The 25,297-nt window shown below is 45.3% G+C and overlaps 1 protein-coding gene across 2 annotated transcripts in view; it reads left to right on the forward strand.

The window, feature by feature from the left end:
• Positions 1–18,820, forward strand: part of kiaa0586 (KIAA0586 ortholog) — a 215,379-nt gene extending 196,559 nt beyond the window's left edge. For both annotated transcript variants that reach the window (XM_039741637.1, XM_039741636.1), the window contains exons 27-29: positions 628–725; positions 2,061–2,148; positions 18,553–18,820. In XM_039741637.1, the coding sequence (XP_039597571.1) occupies positions 628–725; positions 2,061–2,148; positions 18,553–18,698 (332 nt within the window). In that variant the 3' untranslated portion in view covers positions 18,699–18,820. The remainder of the gene's footprint in view (positions 1–627; positions 726–2,060; positions 2,149–18,552) is intronic.
• Positions 18,821–25,297: the final 6,477 nt, after the last annotated feature.

Below are 25,297 nucleotides of genomic sequence, written 5' to 3' on the forward strand. Positions count from 1 at the left end.
CGTAAACAGCCAAAGGGTGACCTTCATCACAAGAGGCTCCATGCTGTGTAGATTAGAAAGGGTTGTCACTGGCACACCACAGCAGCTCATTCTAAAGGCATCACTCTTGACAGCCACACGGTGTGACCTAAGTGGGTGCCGCTAGATACCACAGAGAGGGCTCTGTGCCTTATTTGACATCAAGTGAGTCATGGGTTGTGCACTTGGTGACAATCAGTACATGATGTAGGAGGCTGAGACTGTTCTCTGTTGGGTCATATAATAAGACTGATGCAGATCTTTGTGTGCCCGGGGCATGTCACATCACTTCCCTGATGCCATTCCTTCATGTTTGGCAGCATTCAGCATCAAGTTTGCAGTGTGAGGATTTAGACAAATAGAGCAGATTAGGGAAAAGGCTGCCATGTTGCACTGACGCCATGTTTATCTCATTGCACTGCTAACAGACACTTTGGTCAAGGTTCTGCCCATCATTACATCATCAGTCTTGGCACAGGCCGTACCTTTGTACTTTCCTTTAGCTGTCACTGGGGGATACGGCAAGGCATTTTGGCCCCTACCACTTAACCTGTGCCAGTTGGAGGTGAGACATAAACATCATTGACATGCTCTTTTTGTTTTTGGAAGATGTAGGCCGTGATTCTGTGGCATTTGAGGGGAGCCAGGGCCCCATGAGTCTGCATGAACTAGAAGATGAACCTGGCACTGTGTCTCAGGACGACCAGGTGGGTGTTCTTTCTTTGTGAGGATTTGCTTATTGTAGTCCAAACAATTTACTCAATGCCAGTGTGTATGTGTGCGTGTTTTGTGTTTGGTAGGGATTATTTCTTCCATGACGCCATTATTCTAGAGCAGGTGTGGCCAGTGTTGGTCTTGAAGAGGCTCAGTGGCTGCAGGTTTTTGCTCCAACCCAGTTTTTAATGAAAAGTTAATTATTGCTGATGAAGCACTTATTGCTCAAGAGACGTTTTAATGCTTCATTTTAGTGGTCTCACTTGTTAAGGTTCCCCACCCTGGATTGCTTATTTCAATGTTAAACAGCTGCATTGAGTGTTTTTAATGGCTCCTTATTAGCAATAAGATGTAAATGACAAAGCAGCCAGCAGTTCTCCATCTCACTTGTTTCCATTTAAATCTGTTTGTGTTCATCATGCACAGTTTGATTTAATAAAACACTTAATAGAAAAATGTGACAGACTGAAAATAATACATTTTAGGCTTCAACTCATTTGGATGACATCCATGGAAAGGAAACAAGTCTACGATATAAGAACCTTACATTGCAGACTAACAAGCCATAAAATGAAATAAGGTGTGAGATTGTCAAGGATTGGTTTCTAATGAAGCCACTGGGTTGGAATGAAAACCTGTGGCCACTGCGGCTCTCCAGGACCGACATTGCCCACCCCTGCTCTAGACTAATGTGTGTGAGTGTATCAAGCATCTTTGTCTTCTTCTGTGTGGATCTTCAAGTTTATTGGCTGGTGTACATAGTACAGTTAAACTCTTACGTGAATAGTGACCACCTTCAGCCACCTTCTCCAATACATATGGAAGAAAAGCCCACCTGTTTCGCAAATGCGCAGCAGGCCTCACCCCTGGGTCTTCAGGGCACTTATTCTTCACAGGCCTCCACTGGTTTGCGATCCTCACTCAGTAATTTTGCTGTGAAGTGAAGTGCACTTGACAGTTGTCAGCCACCAGGGGGTGCTAAAATTGCACGAGTTATCCGCGAATTGAGGCAGGTTGTAAAGTGCAACTGTGTTTATTTTCCCCAGTGGGACCCCTGCTGCTCGGCAGACCCTCACTTTTATTTAATTAAAGATGATGCATTGATGTTGGGTTTACGAGTGTGATCAATACACCAGCTGTCATCAGTTACGCATGACATACCACTAAGCAATGTCGCGGTGGCACTCTGAAACATGATGATGGCCTTGTGGGAACATGTGCTGGTGTGGCTTTATCGTTGCCGTCGGCACTCTACGGACGGAGCTCTTCTGACCCTCATTGCATTTGTTTTCCCTGTCACATTGAAGCTTTCTTGTCTTTTCGTGCAGGTTCAGGAAATGTCTGAAGGAGAGCACAGAGGTGCACCGATTCAAGTGAAGCCTTACGATAGTCGAATTCAGGCCTCCGATAATTCAGGTAGGTAGTAATACAACTGAAGACGCACACACACCTAGTTGAGAGACCAGAAGTAATGGCGGGGCGTGTATCCCCCCATGACACTGGTGTTTACAGACCTTGGATTCAGAGGGTATTCGGACCCCTTCACGTTTTCACATTTTATTATGTTGCAGCCTGATGCCAGAATTACAGAAATTCGTTGTTTTCCCGTCCTCGTGCCCCACTTAATACCCCAAAACTGCAAAGCGAAAGAAAGATGTCGGAAATGTTGAAAATGTATTAAATATAAAAAATTCAGACCTTTTGTTTTTGCTCGGGTGCGTCCCATTCTGTTGATCGCTGCTGATATGTTTGGCGTCCTCCTGCATGTGGTCCGTTCAGTTCATGGAAGACCCAACAGCTGAGCCATGAGGTCAAAGGGATTGCCAGCAGACTTAGGGGGGACAGGCTTATATCAAGGCACAAATAGAGAGAGGGCTGCAAAATATTTGCTACTGGATTGAAGGTTCCCAAGAGCACAGTGGCCACCATAATCCTTAAATGGAAGACATTTGCAGCAACCGAAATTCCTCCTCCTGTTGACCATCCTGACAGAGTGATTAGGGTAGAAAGGCTCAGAAAAAAGACTTGACCAAGAACCCAGTGGTCACACTGGTCCAGGGAACAAGTGTGGAAATGGGAGAAACTTCTAGAAGGGGACAACCCTGCCCCAATTTGGCCTTTATGAGAGAGTGGTCAAACGTGAAAGCCCACTTCCAAGTTTACAAAAGAGAACCAAATGCACCCTCAGACTGCGAGACACCAAGACCGAACTGTCTGGCTTCAATTCTAAGTGTCAAGTCTGGGGGGAAACCAGGCACTACAGTGCCATTCCAACAGTTGGAACGTGGCGGTTGTAGCATCATGGATTTGGAAATTAGTCAACGTCAAGGGAAAGGAAAACAGAGCAAAGTACAGAGACCCTTAATAAAACCTGCTGGAGAGTGCTCTGCATCCCGGACGGGGCGAAAGGTTCATCTTCTGACAAGACTAAAACCAAAGACAACACACAGGAGCGGCTTAGGAACAACTTTGTTGAATATCCTTGAGTGGCCCATCCAGAGCACAGACTTGAACCCAACTGAACATCAATGGAGGGGCCTGAACACAGCTGTCCACTGGTGGTCTCCATCCAGCCTGACAGAGCTCAAGAAGGTCAGCTGAGAAGAAGGGCCAAAAATAAATAAATCCCCTAATCCAGGAGTGGAAAGCTTGTCAAGTCAGACCTAAGAAGACTTCAGGCTTAAATGGCAGGCAACGGGGCTTCAAAAAGTACTTCGCAAAAAGGTCTGAATGCTTCAGCAATGTGACGTTTCCGGTTATTTTTATGTTTAATAAATTTGCGAACATTTCTATACAGTCAGGTTTTTTGCTGTGTTACTTGATGAGGGGAAAGAAATGAATTGAAAATATTTTAGCACCAGGCTCTAAACTAACAAAAATGAGATAAAGTGAGGGGGTCTGAATGCGACTGAGCTGCAGTCATCATACGGTGTGGCAGCCCCGCCCAGAGTACGACATGTTGGCAGTCATTTGGGGTCCTTTTGTGCCGTTTGCTCTAAGTAGTCACTCATAATCGAACAAGCTTCAGGGCCTCACACGGACTTGGAAACTGAGTTCCATTGTCCTGCCACTCGTTTCAGTCTGAACTCTTTCTGAGTGACCAGATGGGAGGAGCGGCAGGCTGCGGCAAGAACGACCAACAGCGATCGAGTGAACAGTCGGTCCCTGCTCGGCCACACCTGCCTGCACGAAACCGCAGTCCTGTCACTTTATATGACACGCCTGCCTTCACGCTCTCTGTAGCATCAGGGTGGATGCCAGCCAGGTGATCACAAACTGACTAGGCATCCGCCTCTGAGCTGTACGCCATGCGCGCGCTCGCTGTGTGTGTGCCAAGCCTGCCCCGTTTCCACACAAGGCATCTTTGACGAGCCGAGACGAGCACCACTTCCAGGGTCACAGCTGCGCACTTGAACAGTGGCCCCAGTGTTCTCTCACACTTCAGCTGATGTGAAAAGCGGTGCAACCCAGCGAAAGTAAATCGCCGGCCTAATGAGCCTAAATGTCAGTTTGCCGAGCTCTTCAATGGCCTGCTGTTCTGCCTCGGAGCACAACGGGGGGTCTGCAGAGACCTTGCAGCTTTATGTAAGGATTTAGGAAAAGTTGTGAAAAGTCCACTCTCTAAGGCTTTGCTCTCCAAAACGGAAACTGACCCCACCTGTGTGAATATGTTCGACTCGGCACAGCCTGTTTATTGTCAGGTATCGACTCCGTCAGCCCAGTCTGCTGAATTGGCTCACTCGGTGTCACCTGGGCAGTCAGCGGTGCAGATTGACCCTGTGACTGTGATTTTATACAGCGCCTTTCCCTACTGTACTTTATTCAGGGCCTTCTTAACAGCATCATAGGCCTCTGGGCAAAGTAGAGTGCTGGGACCCCTGTTTTGAAAGCAAAACAGAAACGTACATTGACATCAGAAACATTGTGGGCCCCCAGCCAGTGCCCATTGTGCCCATTGTGTTAAGACGGCCCTGACTGTATTGACTGAGTGCAGCGCCGTTGTCTTCGTGTTTCTACTCCATCGGCCTTGCCAGGTGTAGTTTATACGTATTGCTCTTTTATATTCATCTTACCTGAAGCTAAGCAAGTTCAGGCCCAGCCAGCACTCGGATGGGAGACCATCTAAGACCGAGGTGGGCAAAGTCCAACCTGGTTGCTTAATTAGAAAACTATCCTCGCCAATAATTTAATTTCATGGCCTATCGGTGCTTTAATTCTGCCATGTCAGGTCATTCTCATATCCTTGATTTTCTTCCCCTTTCTAAGGATATCATCCAAATAATTTGAAGGAAAAAGAGTGGACGAGTAATTCTCAGTCCTTCACTTTTTCCTCTTCACATTCCTTCCAAATATTTAGTTAAACCAAATAGTACACGATAAATGCACACGGGTGTTAATGGAAATAAGCTAAATGGAGAAACGCTGGTTTCATTTGTCATTTGCATCTTATTGCTAATAAGGAGCACAAGAATACAGCAGTTCAGGACTAAAATAAGCAATAAGGGTTCAAAATCGTGACGAGATAGACCACTACAATGAAGCAGAGAGGTGTTACTTGAGCAATAAGTGCTTCTTATTAAGCAAATGGCTTTCAACAAAAACCTGCAGCCTCTGCGGCCCTCCAGGCACGACTTTGCCCAGCCCAATCTAAGAAAAGGTGGGTTGTAGCTGGTAGAGGTGTTGGTGAGGCGGCCAACAAGGGGGGGCCAACCACTGCTGGTGGGACTTTGCAGTCGTAGGTGAATAATAAATTAAAAATCCATTTCAAGCAATAATAGCCAGTAGAGACACTAATAATGTCTCGGCTGTATCCTTAAATAAATGTAATCGTATCTTGATGATAAAAAGGTATCAATTTCTATCAAATATATGGAAATTTCTTGGTGTATCCAAGGTTTTGGTTGGTAGTGTACTTTATTACTCACTCTGCAGGAGCAGCGAAAAAATAAAAATCAAATTAGACAAATCGTGCCGTTCATTCTGGAGAAACCTGGTCCACCCAAGCTTGACATGTCACAGTGATGCCGGGACCCCCTCTCACCACAACAGCTTCCTTTTTTTGTGTCTTTGCAGAGTCACGACCCAAGTTTCTCACATGCCAGTGTGTTCACGACCCCCTCCACGAGTTTAGTGCCATCATTTGAGTGGTGGGAGTGAGGTGGCCCCCTTTTGTGAATCGTGCATAAATGTCAAAACTTGGGGTGTTGTCTTAAGGTTGGCTTAAGCTTTCACCAGAGTGGTAAGGACTGAAGGTGCAGGAGGGGATTTGTCCAGGGCTGGCCACGGCCCACACGTTGGGAAACACTGACCTAATCTTTCTCAATGACCTGGGCTCAGCTTGAACTCCCCACTGTTAACTGTGTTGCTGCTAAAGCTTTTGTCACAAGAGACGACGTTTCCAGCAATTTTCAGTCGTAGCTTTCATTTACGTAACCTTAGTACATCGAAGGCAGTCATCCTCGTAGTCCCATGAAGCAGATTGGCTGATGTGGCATGGCCAACAATTGTGGCCAACAAGTCTTCAGCTGACTGACACAATGAGCTTTGTTGTAGGTGTGGACTCTGCGTGAAGAGAATGTAGTGATGAAGAATAGGGAACATTGTGGGCTTTGGAACTATCGAACAGAAGAGGGGCTTGTCTTTCTAAAGGCTTGTGCTTTATGTACGATAGATAGATAGATAGATAGATATGTAGGCAGGCAGGCAGGCAATGGAAGGCACTATATAATACATGGGTGAATGGATGTTCAGGACCATTTGTAAATCATAGGGATCATTTATAACCTGGCAGGGACAATTTGTAACTTCCTGTCTATAGAAAAATGGTCAGAATAACAAAGTGCAGAATAATATTTATATCTTCAATGCATTCCCTCCTATGAAGTCCAACAGCCTAGCTTCACCTACCCACTGTGTATGCATATCTGCTCTGGCAGCCATTGGACTCAGGAAAGGAGCCAACCATGGGTGGAGTGCCAATACATTGCAGGGCACACTCATGCACATGCCCGCATTCTCTCGAAAGAGGCCAATTTCGAATTGCCTATTATTATATACTGCATGTCTTTGGAGGGAAAACTGGACATGGGGACAATGACTGGGCTACAGCGGTGAAGCCTCTAATGCAAGTTAAGATCGGCCCTGTACAAGTCCTCAGAGTCATGTACACACTCACCAGCTACCACTAGGTGTGAAAGGCACTATATAATAGATTGATTGATTGAATGAATCTCCGTACAGACATACTTATGTACATACTGTGGACTTTGAACCCGAACACAAACAGGCAGACACGGAATGTCCCAAAACACACACGTTTTAATTCTTCAAAACACAATGCACACACAATATAGTGACCAATTCACTCCCAATTCAGTCTCTTTCTCTTTAGACTTCCTTCTGCCGCCTCCACTCCTCCTGTCGCAAGCTCCGTCCTCTGCTTCCCAACTCCGGCTCCCTGAATGGAGTGAGGCAGCCTCTCTTATACTTCATCCAGATGTGCTCCAGGTGCTTCTTGATGCTCTTCAGGCAGCACTTCCTGGTGTGGTGGAAGTGCTGCTGTCCACGGCTCCATAATTGTCCGGGTAGCCACAGGCCCCAGCAGGGATGAGCTTCAAAGCTCTGATCCCGTGGCCCCCATGCAGACCTGGGCAGCTGCCCTCTCGTGGCCCAGGGGAGGTATTGTCCCTCTCCCGGTCCTTCCAGGCGTCCCAGCTGGGCAGGATCCCCAGCCGTCCGCCACACTACAAACATTTGGCTTTTCACAGAAGCCCTTTAAATAGATAAATAAATATACACAGTCATTATGTAGGCGTATTATCATTGACATAAAGGAGCCCCAGTCGCATTTCTTCTTTGATGCATTGGTTGAAAGTGCTCAGTGTTGGTGTGTCACAGAGAGGACGTGCAGCATTGTTCATAATGGCACTCGGTTTTTGTTTTCCCCTTTGCTACGACCTCCTGGGGTTCCAGAGTGTGTCCCATAACTGAGCCTGCCCTTTTAATCAGCTTGTTGGTTCAGTGGGCTTCTCCTGAAGTGATGTTACCAGCCCAGCACACCACAGAGTCGATGATCACACTGGCTATCACAGAGTTGTCGAAGATGTGAAGGATGTCACTACCCACGTTAAAGGAGTGCAGTCTCCTAAGAAATAAAGAGCCTGCTCTGCCCTTTCTTCTATAGTTCCTGTGTGTTCTGAGACCTGTCCAAACTGTCACTGATGGGGACCCCAAGTACTTGTAGGACTGGACCACCTCTTCACCCACTCCCTGAATAGTGATTGGACACAGAGGCTCTTTGGGTGAGGTGGATGTCAGTAATGAGTTTCTTGGTTTTGTTGATATTAAGCATTGCAGACAGTTGTCTTTGCAACAAGAAGCCAAGTTCACCAGCGGACTCCTCTCCTCGGTCTCAATACCCCCCATAATTGCAGAATCATCGGAAAATTTCCGCCAGTGACATGACCTGCTGTTCTGTTTAAAGCCTGAGGTGCACCAAGTGAAGAGAGGAGGAGGAGGCAGGCCTGTTTCCCTGTGGTGCTCCAGTGTTGCTCACATTCACATCGGAAACACAGACCTTGAGGCTCACAGACTGCCGTCTCCCCCACAGATAGGAAGGAAATAAAAGAAGAACAAAAAGATAAAACGGGCCGAGCGAGACTGCAGCTGAGCACTTCTTAACCTGTTAGCCCGTCATACAGTGCTGGTTCTCTCAAGCATCGCGGGGTCTTTGGACCTCACTAACAGAAGAAAGGCTCGTTTGTCTAATGTCTGTGGTGTTGTAAGCATGATGACGAAATGGAAACAAAAAGAGTTTGCTGCCGAAGTCGCTGCAGCTGTTAACCCTTCGTACAGCACTGGCGCCGTCAGGCAGCACTCTATCGGTTGTCATAATACGAGGCATGCGTTACTGTGCTGGACAGTTTGGCACACAGTTGTTTAATGTGATTTTCAGTTGTTTCAGGTTGACACGGTCTGGCGACAAGACCAGCACCTGCAGCTGGGTAATCTGACATACCCATCAACTAGAAGTTGTGTAATATGGCATCGGACTTACCTGTACGTCCCAGCCTTTCCGCAACAGTCGTGTTTCATTTCCTGCAGTGGCACTTTTTTGGCTCCCAGCAAGCAAGAAGGAGGTGTGAAGTGTTCGTTTCACAAAGTCGCCTGGCATCCCAAGTGACAGCAGCTAACCAATTCCTACGATTTTTGGGGCAGGTTCATTTTGTCTTAGCCCTTTTTGTGACACAGTCAGTAGCGTGATGTACTGGAGGTGGCAGAAAAGCTCATGTGAGCCTGTACTCATGGGCAGTGGGCCTATTCTGGGTTGAGGATAACAGTGTAAAGTCACTTGAGCAAGTGTGTGCCCCCGTAGATGGCAGACGTGCTGCTTGCCATTTGTGTAGGATGGCTGCTCGGCGCGCTTCTTACATGGATGGGCAGCAAGAGGCCTTTTCTGTTGGAGTCTGTAATTTGCTGTCTCTGCCAATAAATGCTTGGTCGCTTTCCCGTTTGGCCTGAGCACGGCAGGGGCCGTCCACACAGTTGGCAGTGACCATCAGCAGCTGGTGTCTGTCTGGCCGCCCCCTCCAAATGCTAATAACGTAGGAGCCTGCTTTTGGAATACTGCTAATGAGTGGTCCAGGTGGTCATAATGACAGCGTCATCAGCTTTATCGGCCAACAGGAGTACAAAAGGGGACGTGAAGGGAGTGGTGGGGGGCACAGTCACCAAATTCAGAGTGAGCCTCCTCCTTATTCACCGGCACTCATGGCTGTGAGGAGCATCTTGACATTAGATTAGATTAGGTATACTTTATTAACCCCCAAGGGGAAATTCAAATGCATTCTGCAGCCGAAACAAAAAAAAGATTAAATCATGAAATACACAGTTAATGACGCCAAACTTCAGCAGTGGACAACAGAATAAATAAATATATATAATACAATAAAGATGCTAAAAAGTAACTAGTACATTAAAAGTTTGTTTAAAATGAAGGAATTGTAAGATGCTTTGAAATGCCTAATGGCGACAGACAGAAAGATCCCGGGGTCTCATTGGCTTTATAGCTCACTGTAGAGGAATGAGCCTGTGGCTAATAGGGCTCAAGAGAGCGCCACCTAGAGGGGATTTTTCATGACGGCATTCAGCTTTGCTGCCACCGTCCACTTTTCCAGAACAGCCTCCACAGTCAGTCCTGTGATGAAGTTGGCTTTTCTGCTGAACTCAAGTTTGCTTCCCCAGGAGACCACCGCGTAGAGCAAACACAACAGCTACTCTGGACTGGTAAAACATTTGCGCCAGCTTGCTGCCCATATCAGAAAACCCGAGTTTCCTCAGGAAGTCCAGTCTGATATAGCGCCATTGTGTTGTCAGCCCAATCTAGTTTGCTTTTCGTATGGACCCCCCCAGATTCTTTGTAGGTCTACACCATCTCCACTCCCTTCCCGTGGATGGTGGCAGGTCTGAGGGGGCTCCTTAACGTGCCACCAACTGTTTTGTCTTGTTGATGCTCATCTGCAGGTGGGTTTACCTATAGCCTTCCACCAGCCTCTTGAATTCTGAGTTGTCTCCATTTTCAGGGGTGTGAAAAAGTAAGTTGAAATGGTTGACTTTTTTAACGTACTTGAACAGACAAAACATTCAGTGTTCAGGCACATGGTGATAGACACTGTGGAAGATAGCGAGTGCTATAACCCGACACACACAGACAGTCCAAGCACATGTGATTTATTTTTCTATTTACGCAGTTCCAGCAAAGCACAAACACACTTTCTTTACTTTACTTTTCCTTCCTTCTCCACTCCTCCCGACTCTGGCTCCCCAAGTAATGGCTGCTGGCTCCTTTTATAGCCCCACCTGAAGTGCTCAAGGTGCTCATTGACTTAATTCTGCCAGCATTTCTGGGTGTGTTGGTAGAGCTGCACTCCAAGGCTCAGCACCAGCTGCAGCACCCCCTGGTGGCGGCCACGGATCCCAACAGTGCTGTACCAAACTCCAACTCCCATGAAGCCTTACGGGAGTCCTAGGCGGCGCTGCCATCTTCCGCTCCGGGGGAGATAATGCTCTGACCACGCTTGCTCCCCCTGTCCTTCCAGCAAGGAGGCACCCCGGCGTCCCCCACAATACATTTGAACAAATGACACATAAACTTGACATGTTGTGTTCGTTCTCGTAATCTAAATGAACAAAAATGCCGATTTGTTGCATGGAAACATGAAGTGCACCCCTCCGTTTATCACCACTTCAGATCCATCAGATTAGAGTTAGACGTTCCAGAAGAGGTGCCAATGATTGGAACCTCCTTAGGGAATATGCAGGTGGACACCCGACCTATTTAAAGATATCAAGGATCTGGTGTAGGGTTGCGCAGTATATTGGGACTGAAATGGTACTGAACACCACGATTTCTAAAACGTTATTAGAACATTAGAACACTCTAGACGAGAACAGGCCATTCAGCCCAACAAAGCTCGCCAGTCCTATCCACTTATTTCTTCCAAGAAAACATCGAGTCGAGTGTTGAAAGTCCCTAACATCTTACTGTCTACCACACTACTTGGTAGCTTATTCCAAGTGTCTATCGATCTTTGTGTAAAGAAACAGTAACAGGATTTTGGGATTCTTGGTAATGCAAAGTCAATGTTGGCTTTCCACTCATTTCTACTAACATTCACTATTGAAGTTGCGGGAAAACGTCCATCTTGTAGACGTCATAAAATGAAACTACATACTTCGAACCCCCTCATCACCCCCCTATCCACCCACTCCCTCATTATTGCTTTTACCCGATCTGGACTTCTTGACTACCAAGAGGAAAGTAGCGTGCAGTGCAACTAGATGGCATGGCACACCAGGAAGGCTGGAGTAAGATGGATGGGATGGGAGGTTTTGAATTTTGAATCATCCATTATTTGCTTCGGAACCATTTTGGTAGCAGTTCAAAAGCTGCCATCGATACCAAAGTCAATATTTTAGTCCCAGTCCAACACTAGTGCGCCGTTCTCTGTGCCACTGACGGGTGTGATGTCATCATGCCAAGATGAGAAGAGGCTCTCTAAGGTCCTCAGAAAGAAGGTTGTGGATGCCTAGGAGTCTGGCAAAGGATCTCTAAAGACCGCCAAACTATTTGAAATCAACCATTCAACTGTAAGGAAAACCATCTCCAACTGGTGTCAATTTCAAATGACTGTGAATTTGGCCAGGACTATCTGGCCCTGCAAATTCAAGAGCTGACTGTCTGATAACTAAAAGATGTCTCTAAGAAGCCCAAAATGTCACAGTGGGATCTGCAGGTACAGTTGGGGGGGAAATAAGGATTTGATCCCCTGCTGAATTTGTAAGTTTGCTCACTTGCAAAGAAATGAAGTCTCTGATTTTTATGGTAGTTTCATTTTAATGGAGAGAAAAAAACATGTTACATAAAAGTTATAAATTGATTTGCATGTCATTGAGTGAATAGAGGATTTGATTCTGGCTCCGACAGATTGCAATCGCTAATCAATCAATCACAGATACTCCTGATCTCAACTAGTTATGTGTATGAAGCCCACCTGTCCACAGAATCAATTTCTTCCATTCCAGCCTCTCCACCACCATGGGCAACACCAAAGAGCTGTCAAACGATGTCAGAGACAAGGCTGGCATGGGCTACAAGACCATCATCAAGAAGCTTGGTGAGAAGGTGACAACTGTTGGTATGATTATTCGGAAATGGAAGAAATATACAATGAGCATCGATCGCCCTCAGTCTGGAGCATCATGCAAGATCTTGCCTCATGGGGTGGTGAGAATGATCATGAGAAAGGTGTGGGATCAGCTCAAAAGTACATGGGGGGAGCTTGTTAATGATCTGAAGGCAGTTGGGGCCACAGAACACCATTAGTAACACACTACGCCTTAATGGATTGACAACTTGTAGCGCCCACATGGTCCCCCCTGCTCAGGAAGGCACAGGTACAGTACAGGCCCGGCCTGTCTTAAGTTTGCTAGTGAACATCTGGGCCTGTACAGTTGTGGCCAAAAGTTCTGAGAATGACCCAAGTGTTGGTCTTCACAAAGTTTGCTGCTTCAGTGTTTTTAGATCTTTCTGTCAGATGTTTCTATGGTGTACTGAAGTAGAATTACAAGCAGTTCAGAAGTTTCAAAGGCTTTTATTGACAATAACATAAAGTTTATGCACAAAGTCCATATTTGCAGTGTTGGCCTTTCTTTCTTTTTCAAGACCTCTGCAAATCGCCCTGGCAGACTGTCCATCAACGTCTGTGCCAAATCCTGACTGATGGCAGCCCATTCTTGTAGAATCAATGCTTGGAGTTTGTCAGAATTGGTGGGTTTTTGTTTGTCCACCCGCCTCTTGAGGATTGTCCACAAGTTCTCAATGGGATTAAGGGCTGGGGAGTTTCCTGGCCATGGACCTCAAATTTGGATGCCACTTAGTTCTCACTTTTGCCTTATGGCCCTGTGCTCCATCATGTTGGTCACCAAACTGTTCTTGGATGGTTGGGAGAAGTTGCCCTTGGAGGACGTTTTCAAGATTTCAATCAATGACGGCATAGTGTGTTACTAATGGTGTTCTGTGGTCCCAACTGCCATCAGATCATTAACAAGCTCCTCCCATGTAGTTTTGGGCTGACCCCTCACCTTTCTCATGATCATTCTCACCACCCCATGAGACAAGAGCTTGCATGGAGTTCCACACTGAGGGGAGATCGATGGTCATTTTCTCTCTCGGTGTTGCCCATGGTGGTGGAGAGGTTGGAATGAAGAAATGGATTCTGTGGACAGGTGGGCTTCATGTACATAACTAGTTGAGATCAGGAGTATCTGTGATTGAGGCTGATCGCCTCCTTGTCACGCTGCATAGATGCAGTAATTTATGCCAAAGGAGCCCCGACCGAGTATTGAGTCCGTACACAGACAGACTTCTCAGTAGGCCAACCCATAAAAATCTTATTTTTTATTGGTCGTATATACTATTCTAATTTTCTGAGATACTGAATTTTCATTACCAGCAGGCCATAATCAGCAAAATGAAAAGAAATAAACACTTGAAATATATCACTCTGTGTGTAATGAATCTATGCAATGTAGGAGTTTCACTTTTTGAATTACCAAAATAAATTAACTTTTAAATGATATTCTAATGTATTGAGATGCACCTGTATGGGAAATTGACACTATATGATACCAGTGTCACAAGAACGACAAACAGATATTTGAAAGGTTTAGGACAGCCACCCGTATAATATTTCCCGGCTGCAAAATCGATCAGAAAGAACAGACATGTTCACACAACTGAGTCCAAAACAGAACTGGCTTGCAGCCTTAAAATGGAAGTAGAGGAAGTGATGTCATCAGGGCTGGACCCGGCAGTGACGTCATTGGTTGGTCTGCAAGGAATTGAGAGAGAGAATCAGTGCACTTCGCCGCCCCCTGGTCAGGAGTGGAATTACTTTTATTCAAGCCCTTTAGTTGTCCCTTAAGCGTGCATTTGTGACACCAGATACATTTATAAATATACTGTATAACAGTTAATGTGAAAGGTGCCATACAATAGATTGATATGAAAAGTATGGAGTATAACCTGATGCGTACTGTAGATATAAGATATAATAAATAGATTTCTGTACCATATGATAGGTAAATCAATTGATATTAAAATTGCCGATTTTCTCTTTTCTAAGAGCTCTGGTAAAATGTTTTGAGGACCTGAGCAGATCAACATTCCTGAGACTTCACCTTTCTTTTCAGATATTGTATGATGGATGCCAGTTGTTTTGGCTCATTTTGTATCTCATTATTTTTTTGGCTGCTAATTAAGGAAAAAGAAACAGTAAAGGGGTCCAAGTCTTCAAGAGCAGGTCAATTCAAATAGTTCAAAAGAAGTTAATTAGCAGCACAAACAGATCACTGATTAAGAAAAGGGTGAGAATGAAAACCTGCGGCCCACCACGACCGGAGTTTGAGAACCCTGGCCTGAAAGGCGCTATATAACCGCACGTTGGCAGGATGCGCACTGGGCATGCGACGTCACATTTCCTTTCGTAGCGCTGGCCGGAGCCGTTCCACTCGGGCCTCCTCCAGATGCTATCAATAATTGGCCTGTGCTGGAGGCTCGCTTTCTGCTTTTTTCCACTCGTCTCTCCCAACTCCTCAAACCTGTTTTTGGCTAAACAGACGCCTGCTAATAATTACAGTGCCTCGGCGCAGCACTAGACTCTGTGGAGACAGTGGCGTAACTCGGCCGAGGCTTTTATGTTTTTTTTTACAAATCTGCCAAGCTTTTAGGCAGCTGTTCACATATGTAAAGTATATCATTTAAAAAATAAAAAAAAGGGTTAACGCAGGGCACGAAATGCACTTCCCAGGCCGGAAGGGAATGACAAATTACAAATTGCTTTGTAATCCTGCCTCCCCTCAGATGTTGATCTCACTTGCAGGGTCGGGAGGCTTTCAGGCCACCTCAGCCCTAACTCTTGTGCCGCGTCATGTTGTAATGTAAGGCACTTTATATAATCTCATGGGAGGCTTTTAATGAGTCAAATGTGCTGCCCCTCTGTAATTAATGGACTGACAGACAGACAGGCAGGAAAGGTGCTCTAAAGAACTGATCGTAGTGAAGAGTGTCACATGACAGATAATGAAAGGTGCTGTGTGTGCTCTGCAATAGAATGAGAGGCAAAGAAATACAAATATGAAAGGTCCACATAATATAGAGGGAAGTATGAAAGGCATCGTATGATAGACGAATGGGAAAAGTGTCATTTAATATTAGATTTATGGGAAAGGCACCATATGAATAAATTGCCTGACTGATATGAAAGGTGCTATAAAATACCAGATATGTAGGAGGATGCGAAAAGTTCCATAGAACAGTTAGATATGAAAAGTGCTATATAATAATCAGGAGAGGCACTGCATTGTAGATCGATCAACAGACATACAGGGTGCCATATTATAGATGGAATAGGAAACGGAGTGACTGGTTAATACGAGATGTGAAAAGTTCTGCACATAAGCTGAGAGAGTGTGAAAGGCGCTATATGAGAATAGATGTGAAAAGATGATAAGATCTTTGGGCAAAGAGCTGTATACAGTGTGATGGATAAGCTGGTCGACTGATGAGAAAGCCACTATATGAAACCAAATATGTAGTTATGAAATGTTTTGTATAATGGGGGTAACAGACATGAAAGGTGCTGTATGATAGAAAGAATAGGAAATGTGTCTTAAAATAATAAGATCTTTGGGAAAGGAGCGGTATACAGCATGAAGGATAAGCTCATTGGTGAGAAAGCCGCTATATGATAACAGATACATACATAGGTCCAAACAGTTCTATCTAGGTGCCATATAATAGGCATGAAAGGCACTATATAGTAAATATAATGATTGATATGAAAGGTGATGTATTACAGAGAGAACCAGAAATGTGCCATACTATGGTGAAAACTTCTGTATAAAATGGAGATAAATGTGAAAGGCACTATATAATAGATATTAAAATGTTTTATAATGCATAAAGAGGTGAGACCTGCTATACAATAGATGTGAACGATGCTGTTTAATATATGGGTTATGAAAATGGTGCTATATGATAAATTGATGTGAAAAACACTATATAATACCAGATACATATATAAAATATGCTGTATAATAGTATATGTGAATGGTGCTATTTGATAGATTGATATGAAAAGCACGGTGTATAACCTGATATGTACTGTAGATATAAAATATAAGACACAGATTTCTATACTGTATGACAGGTAAATCAATTGATATGAAAGGCACTATATAAAGACATATACACAGACTGATATGTGCGTAAAGTACTTTATTTTATGAAAGGTGCCCTATGATTGATTGACTGAAATTAAAGGCACTATATAACAGCAGATGCATAGACAGAAACAGCATATGTGAAAAGTGCTATATAATTAATGTTTAAGTGAAAGGTGCTATAAGAGAGATGGTCTGCATGGTATGAAAGTCGCTGTATAATACCAGATTCATAGGCAGATAGCGTATATGTGAAAGATTCTATATGATAGATTGCTTGATATTGAAGGCATTCTAGAACACCAGATACATACGGCATACTGTGTATTTTTGTGAAAGTCGCTATATGATTGATAGATTGATATGAAAGACACCATATAACAATAGATAGGTAGATAATAGGTAGTGTATTGTGTAGATGTATGTGACCGGCGTGATATGAGGGATGGAGTGACTGATGCAGCGTATGTGAACGGCTGATTAATATACAAAACACACACATGCTGTAGATAATATGTAAAGTGATGCGCTATATCATACACTGTAGGTAGACTATTTAATATACTGTATAGAGAGAGTTTAAAGGTTCAGGACCGTATGATGGATGCATAGGAAATGTGCTGTCGCCTACGTGGCTCTTTGCCTGGCACTTTTTAACTTGTAAAAGTGGATTTGTGCCATTTTTGGGCTTTAGTGATTTATTTTTTTTTTTGTTTCTCTCTGTCTCTGGCAGCATTCCTGAAGGCTGCCACCACCTTTGCTGATCCCCCCGAAAGTGTAAACGGAATGTGAAAGCCGCCTTATTAACACTCGCGCGCCGCTCTCGTCACTAATTAGCGTATTCCTCAGACTCGCTTACTTGCGGATTCAAAGCCCGATTCCTGCATGTGGACTGGCAGGCTGTCTCCTCCCTGAGTTGGCTGCCACGCCTGGACACACAAACGGCGGTCCCATCCGCTTGGCTGCGTATCCATGGAGACAGGCACCCTTGCAGCCCGACGCTTATCAGTCCCCCTCACACAAGTCGGCATCGCACTGAATGCCAGCCTGATAAACCCGAAGCTCACGTGGCAGTGAGGGCACACTGTTGGCACACTGACGTTCATCTGCTCCACATGGGCACATCAAGCATTGTGGCCCTCTGGTGGTGGAGATGTGTGATGCTTAAGGTTCACCTTAGGAAAGGTGCTATATACACACTAAGGTGCTCCCGATGCTAGTGGCTTTACCAGATGTTTGCTCTACAAAGGCGCTATATAATGTGTTTAGACTGCAAGCTCTGTGCTCACCACCAGCCCCGTCAGAGCTTTGTTTATTCTGTACCTAATCTCTGGCTGGCAGAGGTGCAGCAGTAAAGACAGGCGGCGACAAGTTGCACACCCATCAGTAGTGCCTCAGAGTGGCTTGGCTTGCTATGACTTTGAACCGAATCCCAGTCTTGGGGTGGCACAACCCCACTCCCAGCACACAGGTTAGTGGCACTGTCTGAAGATGCTGCCATGCAGTTCTAGCCACCCGCAACATGCCGCTTACTTTGCACTCGTTTTGTTTTCACATCTCGGATTTGTTTTTCCTGAAGTGACAGGACGACAAACTGTGAAAGCAGACGTGAGAGTGTCAACACTGTCTGCCGGGGAGAAACCGAGGTGCGAGAATTGGCGGCGGTGGCTGTGGGGGAGGGGGAGCCTCTACCAAAATATAGAAGAGGCGTCGGGGCTGCCACAGGCGCTTTGTTCTGAGCCAGACGTGCCATCAGTTTGAACCCACGTCAGCAGAAGAGGCCATCAGAAAATGTTAGGTTGGCTTCTTGTGCCGGACTGTTGCAGACCCTGCAGCACCAGTTGGGGTGATGAGACACAGTGGTGAACTGGCTGGCACTGATCCCCCTTTCCAAGAGTCAAACTGAATCAAGTGCCAGGCACTATCACACAATAGTGTGCCACTGTGAATCTCCCCACTTACCTAGATGGCCACAAGAGGCCACTGTGTCACACGGTGGCACTTCTGCTGACCCTTTTGATTGTTTTCCCATTTCAGAATCCGCAGACGAGGGCATCGCTACACACCAGAAGGTTGGCCTGAAGATGGCACTGAAACTGCCTTCTGCGCACACCGACGAGCAAAGTGAAAGCCGCAGCGCCCTGGAGAGTGACACAGACACGTCTGCTGGTGACGTCTTTTGATTGTAAAGTCTGTGCCATGACCTGGCACTGTCCTCTCCAGTTTGTTCTTTCCTGCTCTTACTTTATCCTTTTATTCTTTTCTACATCTGCACTTTTAATTAATAAAACATTTTTCTTTTTTTGTAATCTCAATCTCAGGTCTGTTCTGTTGTCGCGCTCACCGCATCGATAGGTGAAGACGCTGCTCTTCGTTTGACATATGCTGTCACGTGTGCTCAGCCGGTGGTGAGATGCAGGTGACACTGTCCTAGGTGACGATGGCAGCAGGTTTGACTGCAGCTGATGCACTCAAATCTCACTTAGAACGGTTTGATGTGGCACAAAGGGTGCCCCCAAAGCTCAGCCTTACAATAAGATACCAACAAGCTGTAAGCACTAAGGCCAAATCTGCTTTGACATTCCCTTGGCACACAATCTTGTAGCAAAGACGTCTGCCAAACGTGGCGATGTTCATGTGGACGGTGGGCTTTAGATCAGGTGATCGATGGGGCAAACCGAGGGTATGCCAGGCTCATTTCAGCATGCCGTGCTATCAATAAGTCTCTGCACAAACTGTAAATGCATATGGCAGTCCTTACGGGGTGGAGGGGTGGCAGCGTGTATTTGTGTAGCCCTCTTCTAACACAATATGAACAGAATTGGCATCTTGGAATAGAATATTTTAGGACTGGATGATGTTTAAAGTATTGCGTATGTCATGTTGATGTACAGTCGTGGCCAAAAGTTTTGAGGATGACCCAAGTGTCGGTTTTTACAAAGTTTGCTGCTTCAGTGTTTTTAGATCTTTCTGTCAGATGTTTCTCTGGTGTACTGGAGTAGAATTTACAAGCAGTTTAGAAGTTTTTTTAAGACCTCTGCAGTTCTCCCTGGCAGGCTGCAGATCAACTTCTGGGCCAAATCCTGACTGATGGCTTCCCATTCTTTTATAATCAATGTTTGGAATTTGTCAGAATTGGTTGGTTTTTGTTTGTCCACCCGCCTCTTGAGGATTGACTACAACTTTCCTGGCCATTGACCCCAAATTTCGATGTTTTGTTCCTCGAGCCACTTAGTTATCACGTTTGCCTTATGGCCCAGTGCTCTATCATGTTGGTCACCAAACTGTTTGTGGATGGTTGGTAGAAGCTGCTCTCGGTTGATGTTTTGGTGCCATTCTTTATTCATGGTTGTGTTCTTAGGCCATATGGTGAGTGAGCCCTGCACTGCCTTGGCTGACATGAATGGTCTCAAGACGCTTTACTGTTGGTGTGACACAGGATTGATGGTAGCGCCACTCACCTTTTCTTTTTTCCAGATGACCCCAAACAATCAGAAAGGGGATTCATCAGAGACAATGACTTTCCCCCAGCAGTCCAATCCCAGAATATCAGTCTGTCCCTGATTGCATCTTTGCTGCCCTTCTTGACACCCACCAGGCCATCGTCTTGACGGGACCAAAGCCTGGACCAGGAGTTGAGTTACACGCTCTGTTAGATACAGTGGGTGGAAATACGTATTTGATCCACTGCTGAATTTGTTCAGTTCGATCACTTCTAAAGAAATGAAGAGTCTCTTATTGTTCTGGTAGTGTTGATTTAATGATGAGAGACAGAATATTAACCAAAAATCCAGAAAAGACACGTGACATTAAAGTTTTAAATTGATTTGCATGTCATTGAGTGAAATAAGTATTTGATTGCCTAAAACCCATCCAGAGTTCTGGCTCCCACAGATTGGCGGTGGATTATAATCAGTGAATATCAATCAATCAATCAATCACAGATCCTCCTGATCTCAACTCGTGATGTGTATAAAGCCCACCTGTCCACAGAATCCATTTCTTCCATTCCAGCCTCTCCACCACCATGGGCAACACCAAAGAGCCATCGAAGGACGTCCAGTCATGGACAAGGCTGGAATGGGCTACAAGACCACCAGCAAGACACTTGGTGAGAAGGCAAATGTACAGGGCTGGATGTTCACTGGCAATCTAAAGATGGGCTGGGCCTGTACTGTACCTGTGCCTTCTTGAGCAGGGGGACCGTGCGGGCGCTGCAAGTTGTCAATCCATTACAGCGTAGTGTGTTACCAGTGGTGATCTTGGTGAATGTAGTGGTCCCAACTGCCTTCAGATCATTAACCACCTCCCTTCCTGTGTAGTTTTGGGCTGACCCCTCACCTTTATTATGATCATCCTCGCCACCCCATGGGGCCAGATCTTGCATGGAGCTCCAGACTGAGGGACAGTTGATGGTCATTTTGTATTTCTCCCTTTTACGAATAATCACACCAACAGTTGCCACCTTCTCACCAAGCTTCTTGCTTCGAAATGAACCGCCAGGAGCCATGGGAGACCCTCCAGATTTATAGGTGGGAGGACAGTTGCTGGTGGTGATTGGCAGGTGGGGGGACCACCCACAAAACACATGGAACCATCACCGAGGCATTGATAACATAAAGAAAATGAAAAACAAAGAATGCAAATAACAAAACAAGCAACGTTAACGTGAACAAGAAAGTGGACAAGTTAGACAATGTCGGCATGGCGTCACGCTCAGGTGCGTTTGGTGATTAACTTAGCACATTAGCTACATTACCAGCAACAACAGAATGCAATGCCGTGTGTTAGTGGGACTCTATTAACCTCCTTAGTGTTGCCTTTTGTTGCTTGAAAAATTACATACTTATGAAATCTGATCTTCTGTAAAATGTGAAAAACACTAAAAGTGCAAAATCAGAAGCGTAGAAAGTATAACGATACAAATAATAACAACAATAAAAATAATGTGAATACCGTCTATACTGACAATGTTGTATATCTTGAAGCCCGGTGAAATACGTAATCCAGCATCACAGTAGTAACGTGATTCCTTGTGGATTTTCTTTTCAAACCGATCCATTATTGAACTGCACATGTGCGATTGCCACGAGCATCACGTTCAGATTCAACAGTTTCACTTCCTCTTCCTGAAGACAGAGTCACGTTGTCTTCACTTCTCGTATCACCGTCTCGAGCGTTCAACACCCGGGCTCCTGAAAAATGTTTCTTACGAGACGCCATTATGAGGATGGGAGTAGACGTGTTTGCACCGTTGCCCAGGTAGCACTCGCACCTGTCGCTTATATCGTTTCACGAGCAACGCTCGGCACTGACGCTGTTGGCACTTCTACAGTCCAAGTGATCCTCGGGTCTAACGATTACTCGAGACGCGTCTGTACCATTGCCTGAGTGACGCTCAGGACTTTCAGCGCTGTTTTCACAGCCCCAGCGACACTCGGGTCTAACACTAAGGAGGTTAAGCCTGCCTGATGAAGGGGCCTGTGAAAGCTTACACATTATAATCTGTTCAGTTAACCGATAAAAGAGGACGTTTAGCACGACTTCTCGAATTTCATCCCTAATGGCTGACACGGTGCAACACCCTACTGCTACAGCAGATAATAGCGGAGCACAAAGAGGCTTGTGGGAACTCAAAGGCTTTCATACGCAACCGACTGCAATTCAAGTGACGTGAAACTCTTTTTTTTTTGTTTTTTAAACTTTATTAATCCCAAAGGAAATTCCTTGGTTTATTCGCATACCCCTTGGGGTCAGAGCGCAGGGTCAGCCATTGTACAGCACCCCTGGAGAAATTAGGTTAAGGGCCTTGCTCAAGGGCCCAGCAGAGTAGGATGAGGATTCGAACCGGCAGCCTTCGGGATACCAGCGCAGATCCTTAGCCTTAGAGCCACCACACATCCAAGGGGCTGTCAGACGAGTAAAAGAGGAAAATCTACAAAATAAACCGCTCTCAAGGTAAAACTGAAACTGTCATTCCTGGCTCAAGTCGGGCAGAATGTTTTTCTCTCTTAAGATGGCCGTGTTTGCAAACTCACCAATGCTTTTCAATGTGAAAATTTGGTTAAAAGTTTGGTGGATCGCAGTCTGATTGAGATATCTGAACAAAAGCTGAACCGCCTCTGCAAAAAATCTTTTGAAGAGTTAAGTGTGCCACATCTGAGCAGAATTGGTCCACGGGAGGTTGATTTGTTTCAAGCGGACGGACAGACAGACATGGGCTTTTGCAATAGGTGCTATGGGAACAGACCTAAAAAACAAAAAGGACACAAAACAAATATCCGAACCCCTGCCAGGGAAGGAGTCCTGGCTGAAACATAACAGGTCCATTCTCCGAATTGGCGGTGCTGCTGTCTCCTCCCAGCAGTCATTGCTACTTTGCAGAACATCCACCATATTGAATCCACCCACGATGTTCTTCCATCATTTTAAAAGGATGTTGTGATGCCGCTTGTAATTGTAATTGTGATTCCTTTCACCTGTAACTGGTAATGAAGCAGAAGTGGAATGGATTGACTTGTCCTCTCCTTTCAATTTATTATTTTTTTAATTCATAACAAAGTACGTGTTTAATTGTGACCTTCTTTATATCGTGGTTTACGATGAGGCGATACGATTAGCTGCCCCACCTGCTTTACAGCTAACGCTCTTGTTTGTCTTGCTTGTTTCATAAATCGGGGTCCTTGAGAGACTGAGTGAGGAGTCTGAGTGTCTGGACCAAGATACAGGCCAGTCTCGATCCACTGGACTAATCCCCTTCATCATTTTAAACACTTCAGTCAGGTCTCCTCTTCATCTCTGTAAAGGCTCAGCTCTTTTAATCTTTCCTCATAGCTCATCTCCTTTCACCCCCCTGAATCAGCCTTGTCGCTCTTCTCTGGACCTTCTTTTTATAGCCTGGAGACCCAAACTGCACCCAGGACTCCAGATGAGGTGTTATCAGTGTGTCATAAAGCTTGAGCAGAACCTCCTGTGACTTGTACTCCACACATCAAGGCGCTATATAACCTGACAGTCTGTTAGCCTTCTTAACAGCTTCTGAACACTGTCTGGAAGTCGATAGCTTAGAGTCCACTACGACTCCTAAATCCTTCTCATAAGGTAGACTCTTGATTTTCAGACCTCACATTGTGTATTCAAACCTCACAGTTTGACTTCCTATGTGTGATTCTTTACATTTACCGACATTAAATTTCATCGTCCACAAATCTGCCCAAGCCTGTCTCCTATCCAAGTCCCTCTGTGATAATATAATGGATTCCAAATTATCTGCTAATCCACCTCTCTTGGTATCGTCTGTAAACTTAAGCAGCTTGTTCTTTATATTCTTATCCAAATCATTTCTGTATATTAAAAATAGCAGCGGCCCCAGCACTGCCCCCTGCTGGTCACCACTCTGATGAGGTTCCTTATACCATCACCCTCTCCTTCCTGTGTCTGAGTTAATTCTGCACCCCTCTACACACCACACCCTGAACTCCCACTTCTTTTAGTTTGATGCCCACCCTCTCATGAACGCGCATATCGACAGCCTGAAGTTCCTTAGACGTTCATATGGGGTCTTCTGTGACTCCCCAAGTGAATTTTCTCTGCACTTTTGGAGTCATTTTGCTAGGCAGATCTGCCACCGTTCCAAGTTGTCTCCTTTTGGAGATGATGGCCTTCACGGTTGTTCGGGGGATCCCAGGGTTTACGAGATTGCTTTGTAACCCATTCCCGACTGTAACTTTCCATTGCAGGTTGTTGCGGACTAAACACCCAGCTAAGATTCACACCTGTTGATAGGACGGTGATTTATTTATTTTTTTTGGTGGAGATCCCAGGAACACACACATCCCACCTTGGCCCGACTCTCACACACTCCCTCACAGAGACAAAAAAGCAACTGGTAATAAAACAGAAATTGAAGAATGTGTTAGACAACAATAAACGAAATATAACAATGCCACCCCAGTTCCCTTTTACGATGACATACAATAAACACAAATTCAACACTAACAAACAACTAACAAAAACCACACAGGGTGAAGTCCATGAAAAACGGCAGCTAATGAAATGAAATGAAGGTGGTAGATAGTCCAGAGATCAGCTCGCTGTATGTGAATGTAAAGGTCAGTCCTACTGGTATTTCCTGATGAGACGATGATGTGTGAATGGGATCAGGAGCACTCCTTTCTTTGCAGGTCGACAACAAATCCTCATACAGTCCTCATGCAGCAGGAAGACACCTGACAGTCCATACACCCAAAACAGGAGACAATCCAGGACAAAACAAGAATCCATAGGTAGCAAAACGGACAGATGTGTTGTATTGACCTCCTTCTTTTTGACACCCATTGCACGTCCAACCTACCTGGAAAGGGGTCTCTCTTTGAACTGCCTTTCCCAAGGTTTCTTCCATTTTTTTTTCCCTACAACGGTTTATTTGGGAGTTTTTAATTGTCGTCTTAGAGAGTCAAGGCTGGGGGGCTGTCAAAAGGCAGTGCCCGTTGCGGCACTTCTTGTCTGATTTTGGGCTCTACAAAAATAAATTGCATTGTACAGGCAACTCCAGACACAAAACAACAATAGACTTCCCTTTCTTCCCTTTCCCTTTCCCTCCTTTTAAATCTCACACCGACCTCCTTGTCCCCAGCAGCCCCTGCGCCCTCAGCAGAAGACCAATCAGAGCCACTGCAGGGACTGCTGGGAGTTGAAGTTTTCACTCCCCAGTAGCACAGCTACAGGATCTTCTGGCATTTCTTTTGATCGAGGCCTGTCACTCTGCTTGTTAAGACATTTT

This window comes from Polypterus senegalus, chromosome 18, assembly GCF_016835505.1.
Source record: "Polypterus senegalus isolate Bchr_013 chromosome 18, ASM1683550v1, whole genome shotgun sequence".
Lineage (NCBI taxonomy): Eukaryota > Metazoa > Chordata > Cladistia > Polypteriformes > Polypteridae > Polypterus > Polypterus senegalus.